Source organism: Gopherus evgoodei, chromosome 1 (genome assembly GCF_007399415.2).
Source record: "Gopherus evgoodei ecotype Sinaloan lineage chromosome 1, rGopEvg1_v1.p, whole genome shotgun sequence".
NCBI classification, from domain to species: Eukaryota; Metazoa; Chordata; order Testudines; family Testudinidae; genus Gopherus; species Gopherus evgoodei.
The window spans coordinates 283,233,674-283,246,612 of record NC_044322.1 but is presented as its reverse complement, the minus strand read 5'-3'; the positions used below and the strand labels follow the sequence as shown (position 1 = coordinate 283,246,612).

Sequence of the window (12,939 nt, the reverse complement as noted above, 5' to 3'; positions counted from 1 at the left end):
GAAGAGACTGCAGGTCTGGGTGGTGAAGTCTGCCATGGTCCTGAGTTATGAGGTCCGGGTGAAGAGGCAGGGTAATTGGGTTGGCTATCGACAGGTCGAGCAGCATAGTGTACCAGTGCTGCCTGGGCCACGCTGGAGCGATCATGATCAAGCGAGCTCTGTCCCTGAGGAGCTTTATCAGGATCCTGTAAACCAGCAGGAACGGTGGAAAGGCGTAAAGCAGTTGGCTCGTCCACAGCATCAGGAAAGCATCTGAGATCGAGACTGGGGAGAGGCCTTGGAAGGAGCAGAATATCTGGCATTTCCTGTTCTTGTGGGAAGTGAAGAAGTCTATATGGGGAAAGCCCCACTTCTGGAAAACAGAACGAATCACGTCCAGACAAATCGACCACTTGTGAGACAGAAAGGATCTGCTGAGTCGATCCGCCAGAGTGTTCCGAACACCTGGGAGAAAAGACGCTACCAGTCCATCGAGGGGGCTATACAGAAGTCCCAGAGCTGGATGGCTTCCTGACAATGGGGGGAGGACCGTGTCCCTCCCTGCTTGTTTATGTAATACATGGCCGTTGTGTTGTCTGAACACTGAGACACAACGGCCTTGCAAATGCTGTTGAAACGCCTGGTACGCAAGGCGGACTGCTCTCAGCTCTCAGACATTGATGTGCAAGGCCAGCTCCTGAGATGATCAAAGGCCTTGAGTGCAAAGATGGCCGAGGTGAGCACCCCAGCCGAGAGATGACGCGTCCGTCGTCAGGGACATAGAAGGCTGAGGCGGATGGAATGGCATTCCTGCACACCCCAGGGAGGGCGTCAACCACCAGTCGAGGGAGCCTAGGATGCTCGGGGGAATCGTGACTATCATGTCTATGGTGCCTCTGCCCGGGTGGTATACCGAGGTGAGCCAAGATTGGAGGGGATGGAAGTGTAGCCTGGCGTGTTTGGTCACGAACATACAGGCAGCCATGTGACCCAGGAGACCGAGACAAGCATGAGCCGAAGTTGTTGGGAAGTTCTGTAGGCTTCGGGTAATTGTTACCATCGCCTTAAATCGAGGTTGTGGTAAGCAGGCTCTGGCAAGATTGGAGTCCAGGATGGCCCCAATGAAGTCCATCCTCTGTGTGGGAACCAGAGTGGATTTCTCTGTATTGATCATCAGGCCTAGACTCATGAATAGGTCCCTGACGATGTCCACATGATGGGTGACTTGTGCCTCGGAGGTCCCTCGAATGAGCCAATCGTCGAGAAACGGAAAAACATGTATCTGACGGCGGCGGAGGGACGCGGCGACTACAGCCATGCACTTTGTGAATACTCTTGGGGCTGTAGAGAGGACGAACGGAAGGACCTTAAACTGGAAATGTTGATGGTTGGCTACAAACCGGAGGTACTGTCTGTGTGGAGGATAAATGGCGATGTGAAAATACGCATCCTTCATATTGAGGGTGGCATACCAGTCTCCGGGATCCAGGGATGGGATGATGGTCCCCAGGGATACCATGCGGAACTTCAACTTTATCATGAACTTGTTGAGTTCTCGCAGGTCTAGGATAGGTCTGAGACCTCCCTTCGCCTTGGGGATTAGGAAATAGCGAGAGTAGAACCCCATGCTCCTTTCGTCCTTTGGTACCTCCTCTATGGCTCCCATGGCAAGAAATGTCCGCACTTCCTGTGAGAGGAGCTGCTCGTGAGAGGAGTCCCTGAAGAGGGACGAGGATGGGTGTGAAATAAACTGGAGGTGGTACCCAAGTTCCATCGTGTGTAGGACCCCATGATCCAAAGTTAGCTGGGACCACGCAGGGAGGAAAAAGGAGATATGGTTGTAAAAGGGAGGGAAAGGATCCTGGAAAGTAACTGGTACGCCATCCTCAGTTGCACCTTCAAAAGTTTGGCTTGGTGGGACCCTGATTTTGGCCCCCTTGGGGTCCTGACTGCCATCTACGACCGGCTCAACCACGCCTTCTGCCGAAGTCCTGCCTCTGTCTATGTGGAGGGTAAGGGCGGTGAGGCTGGGGGCGGAAAGGCCGGCACTGAGTCACTGGCATGTGCATGCCGAGAGAGCACATAATGACCCTGTTGTCCTTCAGGCTTTTCAGCCTAGGGTCAGTCTTTTTAGAAAAGAGACTTCGATCGTCAAAGGGCAAGCCCTATATGGTATGCTGTAGTTCCAGCGGGAGGCCTGACACTTGAAGCCATGAAATGCATCTCATGGCAACTCCCGAGGCCAGAGTCCTGGCTCCGGAGTCTGCTGCATCCAGCGAGGTCTGGAGGGAAGTCCTCACCACTTTCTTCCCCTCCTCCAAAAGGGCAGCAAACTCTTGACAAGAGTCTTGAGGGACTAACTCCGTGAACTTGACCACTTCCGCTCAGGTGTTATACTTGTAGTGGCTAAGCAGGGCTTGCTGGTTTGCCACCCAGAGTTGGAGGGCCCCTGCAGAGTGTACCTTACGGCCCAGTAAGTCCACGCGCCTAGCCTCCTCCGATTTTGGAGCCGGAGCTTGCTGGCCATGGCGTTTCCTCTCACTGACAGAGTGTACGACAAGGGAGCACGGAGGAGGATGGACGTACAGATACTCGTACCTCTTAGAGGACACCATGTACTTGCGCTCTACTCCCCTGGCAGCGGGTGGAATAGAGACTGGAGACTGCCAGATGGTATCAGCATTGGCCTGGATCGTCTGGATGAATGGTAAGGCCACTCTTGTGGGGGCATCAGCTGACAGAATATCCACCACCGGGTCCTCTATCTCCAGTACCTCCTCTACCTGGAGATTCATATCAAGTGCCACACGTCTCAGGAGGTACTGATGGGCCCCCCAATGGGAGAAGGGCCCGTGGAAGACGTCCCTGCCACCACCTCATCAGGAAAGGAGGAAAAGGAGAGGCTAGGGACAAGCAGGTCCTGTGTGGACTCTTGCTCTTGGACGACCTCCGGCTCCAGTGGGATCTGGGAGTCTGGCAGCTGAATAGGTGCTTCCGCTGTACCAGTAGGAGGGGGGCAGCTGAGTGTCACCTCCGGCACCTGATGCTCCAAAGGAGCAGAGCGAGATGGGACTGGAGGTACACCTTGGGCCTGATGATACGCCCAAAGTTTCCAGAATGATCACTGATGGGGGCCTTGATCTTAGGCCTGGGTCTCCTGGAAGATTCTGGTGAGCACATCGGAGTCACAGGAACTGTCTGCATGAGAGGACACTGATGCGTGTCGGGATGGCCAAGGAGGGGCTGAAAACCCCTGGGAAGAGTCTCCCTCTATGATTGATCTTGCTCTGTGTGGCACTGGGGATCGGTACCGGGAGCCATACCAGTACCGGGAACGAGATCGGGACCAACGACCGGAGCAGGGCCAGGAGGTCAACCAGGATCTCGAAGCTCGGTGTCCGGAGTGGCTGCAGGAGTCACGGTGCCTGGAGCTGGATTGGTGCTGAGAGTACCGGGCCGGCGAATGGGACGCTGATTGGTGCTGCGAGTGTGACCGGTACCGAGAAGGGGATCGGTGCCGAGACTGCGATCAGCGTCGGGACTGGGATTGGCAATGGGACCAAGGCCGGCAGGATCATGATCGTGAGCAGTGCCGCTCTGTGGTGCCGACAGAGGGTGGTCTCATCAAGGCCAGCTTGCCTTGTATGACCCGCACCAGCGGTGCTGGCGGTTGAGGCAGGGCAGACTCTGTCATTGCGATCAGCTCCCTCGCCGTGGAAAATGTCTCCGGCGTGGAGGGAATAGTGAGCTCAACCACAGAGCTTTCAGGTACCGGACTCGACGGCCCTTGCGGGACCGGAATCGACGGTGCCAACGTTGTCGGTGCCGCAGCAGGTGTAGGTGCCGGGCGGTCCGATCTAGCCGGGTGCTCTGGCTGCGGTGCAGGTGGCACGAAAGCAGCGGGAGTCTTATGTCTCTTCACCCACAGGGAGAGAGAACGGTGCTGCGCAGACACCGGTACCGGCGATGGTCAGTGCCAAGAGGCCTTAGCAGTACCAGTGCGATCCGGTGCCGAAGGAGCACTTCTGCCAGTGGATTGTCCAGCGCTCGGTGCCGAGGGCGGAGGAATAAGAGCTACCTCCATCAGGAGCTATTTGAGACTAAAGTCCCACTCCTTTTTCGTCCTCAGCTTGAAGGCCTTGTAGATCCGGCACTTATCAGCAAGGTGGGATTCCCCGTGGCACTTAAGGCAGGAGTCATGGGGATCTCCTGCTGGCATCAGCTTGTGACAGGCCGAGCATGGTTTGAAACCTGGTGAACTGGGCATCAGCCCTGGCACCGGGTGCGGGGAAGGGGCTAATCCCCGAACCCCTCTTAACAATATACACTAACAATGTTATAAAAACGAACAGGAATTAACTGCAACTATAGAAATTTCAACTATTTACACAAGAATAATGAGAGAACTACGAGTAGCTAGGGAAGTGGAGATCAGCTAAGCCACACTCCACTGTTCCAATGACTGACATGGGCGTAAGAAGGAACTGCAGGGCCGTTGGTTCGGCAGGGGTATATATCTGGCACCATGGCGGCACCACTCTAGGGGGTGACCCAGCCGACCCACCAAGTGTTGCTAGGGTAAAAATTTTCTGATGAATGTGCACACGGCGCACGCACACCTAATTAGAATCAATATGAGCAAGCACTCGAAGAAGGTATATGACGTCTTCAGCAACTGTGAAGGCATTGGCAATGATTTCTTTTCACTGGAAGCTGCTTTTAGGAGAAAATCAAAGACATAGAAACACGAAAATCCCTTTGTGATCGGATGTCACCCCTGGGGTACAGTCCATGAAACATGGGAACCGCTGGACGCCTCTATGACACACAGCTGGGTTAGCTCTATTTTCACACTGCTTGGTTCGAGACACAGTTAGCCTCACCAGGCCCTGTTATCATCCAACACGACAGCAGGCGGCATCATTCACCTAAACTGAGCTATCATAGTGCAACACCAGACAATCTCCCAGCTCCCCAGGAACACCCCCCCTGCTAGAGCATAAACGCAAAATTATACCATCTTGCACTGCACAGGGATCTGTACAATGTAAGCTCATAAATAGTTCGCTTTCCCTTCTATGTGGGAAATATATGCAACAAGCTTGTGTTAACCAAGCTGAGATTTTTCCCCAGACACCAGGCACACTGGTTTAGATAAAACAAAATATCAGTTTATTAGCTACAAAAAGATAGATTTTAAGTGATTATAAGTGATAGCAAACAGATTAAAGCAGATTATCTAGCAAATAAACAAAACTGCAAACTAAGTCTTAACTACTAGAAAGATTGGATATGAATTAGCAATTTCTCACCCTGGCTGATGATACAAGCAGTGCACCAGGTTTCCATACAAAGGCTAGAAATCCTTTTAGCTTGCAACCTGCACCTCCCCTAGTTCAGTCTTTGTTCCTCAGGTGCTTCCAGGAGTTCTCTTGTGTGAGGAGCGTAGGGTGACCAGACAGCAAGTGTGAAAAATTGGGATGGGGGTGGGGGAATAATAGAAACCTATATAAGAAAAAGACCCAAAAATCGGGACTGTTCCTATAAAATCGGGACATCTGGTCACCCTAGAGGAGTGAGACCCCTAGATGATGTCACACCCAACTTATACAGCTTTTACATATGGTGGGAATCTTTTGTTCCAAAAACAGTTCCAAGCCTAGTGCATAGAAAAATATAGGTACCCAAAATGGAGTTCAGTATCATGTGGTCTGGTCATGTGCCCTTGCTGAGTCATAGCAGCCATTACTTACAGGCAGGCTGAACTCTTTATAGGATGGGTAAGCTTTTTCACAGCCTATTGTCTTTGTTGATGAGCCGTTAAGCACTATCTAGCTTCATCACTATTGTACCTGAAAGACTAGCTCTGGGTGTTTTCCAGAATAAGCACATTTGAAATACAGCTCCACAGTCAGTATTCATAACTTCATATATTAAAATGATATATGCATACAAATAAGAATCATATTCAGCAAATCATAACTTTTTCAATGACATCTCACATGACCTATCTTGTACAAAATGTATCTTAATCATGCCATAATCATATCATATAATAATTTCACTATGACGAATATGTGGTGTAGTGGTTTTCTTCTCAGAAAAGCTGCCACTATTCACAGGCATTTTGAAAAGACTCTGGGTGCAGCGGAAAGGCCAAAGGAAAGACCTTGTACTGGAAATGGTTCTGGTCAGTGGTGAAACGCAGGTACTTCCTGTGTGATGGTCTTACCAAAATATGAAAGTAAGCATCTTTTATGTCAAAAGCAGCAAATCAAAGAAAAGGACACAATAATGGAAACCAGAGTTAACATTCTAAAGTGAAACTTTCAAATATATGTGCTTAGCTTCCTCAGATCCAAGACTGGGCAAAGACCTTGTAATATTTGGATTAGGAAACAGTGGCAGTAGAAACCCCAACTTCTGAAATTTACCAGAACCTCTTCTATCAGTCCTTCCTCAAGTAAAAAGTTGATTTCAAACAGTGGCATAAACAGTCTCCAAAGAATAGGGGGATAGAATCCAAAGTTGGTTTGCTGCTCTCTAACCCCATGTCAAACTGAAGGTCTATCTGTCAGAACTAGTGAAAGATGAATTCTTTTGTCTCAGCTTAGACTTAAATGGATGCCTTCTATACTGGTGTTAGGATGATGATGATGACTGCTGTTATTGCTACTGGTAGTATTGTCTACCTCTGTTGGAATATCAAGAATAATGAGCACAATATTGTCTGATATCTGAAGGCAGGTTTAGGAATTCTTCTCTTAAAAAGCTATAAGAGACTCAGGGACCTGGCAGCTGTCTAGTCTCTTTCATTTTCTCTAACAATTCATCCATTTTTGAGCCAAATTGATCATCCCTCTCAAAAGGAAGATCTTCAATCTTCAACCTCACTTCTTAGGGCTGGGAAGGTGTGTGTAGCCATGCATGTCTGTGGATAGTTACTGCTGCAGCTGATATCGTCCTGATCTTGATGTATCGAAAGCATCAAAAGACACTCTCAATGCATGCATAGCAACATTTAGACTCTCTTTAAAAAGAGCATTAGACAGTCTGCAGTGTTCCTCAGGAAGATTATTTGTAAAAAAGAGAGATCTTGTCCTAGAAATGAAACTGTTATCTGTCCAGGACAGCTAGGTAGTTAGCTATTCTCATGTTCACAGAAGCTGAAAAAAAACACCTCTCTTCCATGCAATCTAATTATTTCCCTTTTCTGCCACTGGAGTAGAATGTAAAAGTCCCATTCTTGAACGTTGCATTGTTGCAGCTACTACAAGAGAGTTAAAGGAAAAATGAACATAGAAAAAAGAAAACTCTTCATATGGGATCTCATACAACCAATCAGCTTTTTTTAGCAATCATATGACATGAAGATAAGAGCATTTCATGCTGATTTTGCTGGCTGGCAGAGACCTTCCCAAAGAGGCAGAGATACTTTCTCAGTAGATATATTCCCCAGTATAAAAAAACAGGATAAGGAGTTTCCTGAAGTAAACTGAAGGTCATTTTAACTTAGACACCATTCTGCTTACTGATTCCTGTAGTTCTATAGCATCCTCAGATAGTGAGAGAGCTGAGGCTACTCCAATATTTTCCTCAGGGGAGGCTTTGCCTGTGGGTTCTAAGTCTTGATGCACAATACCAGCTTGTGAAAACACATCAACTTCTTTCTCATCACGGAGAATATCCTGAACTTTTGTAAGGGACCTATCTCTTGGTCTCAGATCCAATGGTGTAGGATCTGAATGCCTGGGATCCAATACATTAGTATGTGCTGAAGTTTCCTTGCCTCAGTGTGGAATCAAGGTCATCGCAGCTGAATGAGATTGAAATGGAAGCCCTGGAATTGGCTAGTATGGCCAATGCATCCAGGAAGACACTTGCTACTCATGCCAATTTGTCCAGTTCTGTAGCATCTCACAGTAATGAGGAAACATCAACTTGCAATAATCTTTGTCACAAAACCAGCCTTGAGGTCGAGGCTGCAGGTAGATTGATGTATCCATCTCCTTTTCTAAATGTGGATCAAAACCCAGAACGGATAAGGAATAAGGTATTACAGAGGTAGGGATCCATAGTAGCAACAAGGGTGAGAGAGTCTTTCTAGGTGAACCTATAGGTATGCGGGGAGGAAGTAGTAGCATCGCAGAAGATCCATGTGTTGAGGAATCTACTCTGTTTTTTGTGTGAGGGAAAGCATTGTGTTGGATCCTTATCCAAATCTCTCTCTTCTGCTGAAGAAGTGTGAAACTGACCTGATAAATGCAGTTCCACAGGTACCTAAGTGGAAACTATCACTGAAGGTATCAGTGCTGATACAGGTGAGAGATCTATCTATTTATTAGGTCCTGACCCAACAGAGTGATCTTGGTCTCCAATCAGTTTCACATCTGCATGTTTGCAATCTGAAGGATCTGATGAGTTCCCTGAATAGAAGACAGTGCAAGACCCAGAAAGGTGCTTGGTCTTGCTTCTTTTTCAGAACTGAAGGACCTGGTTCCAAAGAGGCCTCAGGCATGGAACGCATATTGTCTAAGGCCATTTCTGTTACTATGTTCTTTTTTTGGAAGCACGTCTGAGGTTTTTGTTGCTGACTGGGCAATCTTCTTCATTTTTGTATGCTAAAGAAGGCTCAAGTGCATCTGTGGTAGTGCTTGCAAGGAACTGAGACAGTAATTGCTTCCATGCCCCCTTTAATAGCCCCATTCTCAGAATATGCTCAAACACTGACGGGAGGTGTACGGAAAAGGCACACGAATGCTCAGAATAGGCATTGCTAGAATAAGTTTGTACCATTCAACGTCACCAGTCGGCGCATATCCCAGGCGTGGCAATATGCTGAGGACATTCAAAGGCTTGGTCTACACTACGCGTTTAAACCGATTTTAGCAGCGTTAAACCGATTTAACACTGTACCCGTCCACACTACGAGGCCCTTTATATCGATATAGAGGGCTCTTTAAACCGATTTCTGTACTCCTCCCCAACGAGAGGAGTAGCGCTAAAATAGGTATTACCATATCGGATTAGGGTTAGTATGGCCGCAAATCAACAGTACTGGCCTACAGGCAGTATCCCACAGTGCACCACTGTGACCGTTCTGGACAGCAATCTGAACTCGGATGCACTGGCCAGGTAAACAGGAAAAGCCCCGCGAAATTTTGATTTTCATTTCCTGTTTGCCCAGCGTGGAGCTCTGATCAGCACGGGTGGCGATGTAGTCCCAAATCCAAAAAGAGCTCCAGCATGGACCATATGGGAGATACTGGATCTGATCGCTGTATAGGGAAACAAATCTGTTCTATCAAAGCTCCGTTACAAAAGACGAAATGCCAAAGCGTTTGAAAAAAAAATCTACAGGCTACACAGTGCTGCATGACAAGCGTAACGGGAAGCCAGAGACTCAAATGGATGCTCATGGAGGGAGGGAGGGGGTACTGAGGACTCCAGCTATCCCACAGTCCTCAGCAGTCTCCAAAAAGTAGCTGCATTCTTGGCTGACCTCCCAATGCCTGTAGGTTCAAACACATTGTCTGGCGTGGTTCAGACAATGAACCACGCCATTGGTTGGTTGGTGGGAATAGATCGTCAATTTACTCCCCCCCCCCACATGAAAGAAAAGGGAAAGAAATTGTTTCTTGACTTTTTTAATGTCACCCTATGTCTACTGAATGCTGCTGGTAGACGCGATGCTGCAGCAGTGAAGAGCAGTATCCACTCCTCTCCTCTGCATGGTGGCAGATGGTGTAGGACTGGTAACCGTCCTTATTATCAACCCGTGAGTGCTCCTGGCTGGCTTCAGGTGAGGCTGGCCAGGGGCGCCTGGGTGAAAATAGGAACGATTCTCGGTCATTCCCAGTAGATGGTACAGAACGGCTGGTAACCGTCTTCATTATAGCAACTGGGGGCTGAGCTCCATCAGCCCCCTCCCTTTCCTGTGTACAGAAAAGATTCTGTCCTGCCTGGACTATCATAGCAGTGGCATGCTGGCTCCTCTCCCCCACACCGCTTAACGTCCTGCCTGGACTGTCATAGCACCAGGAGGCTGCCTCCCCCTCATTTTATCTCACTAACAAGTCATTGTTTCTTATTCCTGCATCCTTTATAACTTCATGACACAAATGGGGGGGACACTGCCACGGTAGCCCAGGAAGGCTGAAGGAGAAGGGAAGCAACGGGTGGGGTTGTTGCAGAGGCACCCCCCGTGAATGGTATGTAGCTCATCATTTCTGCAGGATCTGACACGGAGCAGCTGTGCTCTCTGATACACTGTTTATCTAGTACACTTGCCCCATATTCTAGGCAGGACTGACTCTATTTTTAGAAACCATAAAGGAGGGATTGACTTGAGGAGTCATTCCCAGTTTTGCCTTTGCGCCCCCGGCCGATCTCAGCCGGGGCACCCATGTTAGCAGCAGACAGCACAGAAGGACAGATAACCGTCATCTCATTGCCAATTTACACCGGAAGCAGACGGTACAGAATGACTGATAACTGTCTCTGCTATCATGCAAAAGCAAATGAATGCTGCTGTGCAGCTGGAGTATCGCCTCTGTCCGCGGCATCCAGTACACATACAGTGACTGTAAAAAAAAAAGCTGAATGGGCTCCATGGTTGCCGTGCTATGGCGTCTGCCAGGGCAATCCAGGGAAAAAGGGTGCAAAATGATTGTCTGCCGTTGCTTTCCCAGAGGAATGACTGACGACATTTACCCATAACCACCTGCGACAATGATTTTTGCCCCATCAGCCACTGGGCTCTCAACCCAGAATTCTAAGGGGCGGGGGAGACTGCGGGAACTATGGGATAGCTACGGAATAGCTACCCACAGTGCAACGCTCCAGAAATCAATGCTAGCCTCGGACCATGGATGCACACCGCCGAATTAATGTGCTTAGTGTGGCCGCGTGCACTCGACTTTATACAATCTGTTTTATAAATCCGGTTTATGTAAAATTGGAATAATCCTGTAGTGTACATGTACCCAAAGAAGCAGAGGTCCCTTCCTAGCCACAATTTAATGCCCAGGAACAAAATGTAATTGGTTAAAGCCTATTTTCAAAATGTTTTCATTTCTGTGTTTGTAACGTTTCAGAAAACTGGCTCTGATGAGTTTAGCACAGCAAGGGGACTGCTGCTGGAGATTTAAGCAGCTATTAAAAAAAGTCTCTAGCCCTTTTCCTTGCAGACCTAAAGCTCAAAACATAATTTGTTAAGGAAGCTTGGTGGTCAGAAGAAGAGTTTTCCCACAGATACCCTCATAAAGGGTTTCCTTCATCTCACAAGTGGGTTCTTCCCTCATGCAGACTTCAGGATGTCCTGCAAACAGAAGAAAAAGAGCTCTGCTTCTGCAGAGTTTAGGAGATCTGTAACAGAGGTAGCAGGATGGATCTTAAGAGGTCAGAAGCTTAGGATGGGAAATCAAGAGGCCCGTAAGAGAGGGTAACATCTAGTGAGTCTGAGAAGTATGTCTGTCTTCTTTACGAGCTTTAAGAGGCTCACAATAGGCCCAACCATATGCTGAATCCTAGAAGGGTCACTGGTGGCCACGTTTGAAAGCCCAAAAGCCTCTTTTGTGTTATAGGGAGATGACAAGTCTGTTCTAGATCACTGGGAAGTTGATGAATCTATTCTGACTCTGAAATAGAGGATCCTCAGTGGAGGGAGCCCCAAGGAACCAACTCAGATTATGGAAGTCCCCTCTGCAAGGCCTTCTAAGATTCATGAAGGCTACTGACTGTCCCTCCTAATGCTTGCATGTGTGCAGGATGGATTTGGAGAGGCTCCAAACGAGCACAATTAAGGATTTGCAGGGGATGGACACAAGCCTCTTAAGGTCAACATGGTTTGGGGCCTTGGTGAGCATCTTGAGTTTCATGAGGATGCAACTCATGATGCACCTGCCAAAGTTAGCAGGAGGTGGGCACCCCGTCACAAAGCCCACAGGGTGTGGAGGCTCTTCTTTGGTTAGCTGGTTGACTGGTTCAACAGCCTGCTAAGACTTGCTGGGGTTAAGGAGGGGAGGCTTTACTCTCTGGAAACCCCTACCTGGAACACTGGGAGCAGTACAATACATACAAAATTTACGTAGAACACTAGGAAGACTGAAACACTATTTTTCAAATTTTAATTTATCATTTTCCTAATAAGCAACCGAAAGCACACACCCACATTACACTCACTGACTTACCTCTCCAGCAATGCTCTCCTCTCATCCTGATTATTTTGTATTGTTGCTTCTAAAACTGCAATCTCCCCACGCAAATCATCTGTTTGTTTCTCTAGCTCACTGACCCTCCTTTGACTGCTCTGCCACTCTTTCTTCATTGTAGCGAGATTTTCATTCAGAGCTGTGATCTGCATCGTGAGCTTGGCTTCCACCTCCTCACGTTTTCTGTTTTCTTCCTCTTTCTCTTTTATCTCTGTGCGCTAAGAAAAAAGGAATAATTGAACAACGAGCTATCAAATAGCTCTGAGTTTGTAACCAGGTTGGTGAGTTATCAACTCCAACATCAAAATTAAAATGATGGTAACACTTATCTCTGGTACATCTACAAAACCATTTTTGATATTTTACAGCTAACAGGGAGTTATTCGGACATGTCTTTTCAAAGAGTGACTTTTTCTAATGGAACAATGTTCCTTATAAGTGATAGAAAACTAGATTCTGCCCTTCTGGTATTGTTCAACTCTGGCAGAGAAATGAAAAACCGTGTACTTACAATTTCAAATCTAAATTAGTTTTAATTCATAAATGGCTATTATACGAAACAAATGCCTGCTTATGGTCCCACTATGGATTTATATCTGTTTGTCAAAATAGTGTTGAGCCTATTGTACCTGTTTCCCTACAATATAATCTGTCTCACATCGAAGTTTTTTGGAAATATTTACAAATCATTGATTAAAAATGTAAATGCCATGAAATTAAAATTAAGTATGCCTCCTTCCTTCTTTGG

General features: G+C 47.6%; 1 protein-coding gene across 5 annotated transcripts in view; it reads right to left on the bottom strand.

The window, feature by feature from the left end:
• Window positions 1–12,939, bottom strand: part of EEA1 (early endosome antigen 1) — a 164,860-nt gene that overhangs the window by 12,575 nt on the left and 139,346 nt on the right. For 4 of the 5 annotated variants that reach the window (XR_003998482.1, XM_030548559.1, XM_030548560.1 and 1 more), the window contains one exon: window positions 12,171–12,409. Coding sequence is in view for 4 of the 5 variants with exons in the window: in XM_030548559.1 (XP_030404419.1) it covers window positions 12,171–12,409 (239 nt within the window). In the remaining variant the exon portion in view is untranslated. Of the gene's footprint in view, window positions 1–5,254; window positions 5,411–12,170; window positions 12,410–12,939 lie in introns of those variants that run through there. The other variant, XM_030548561.1, reaches the window with a different exon arrangement.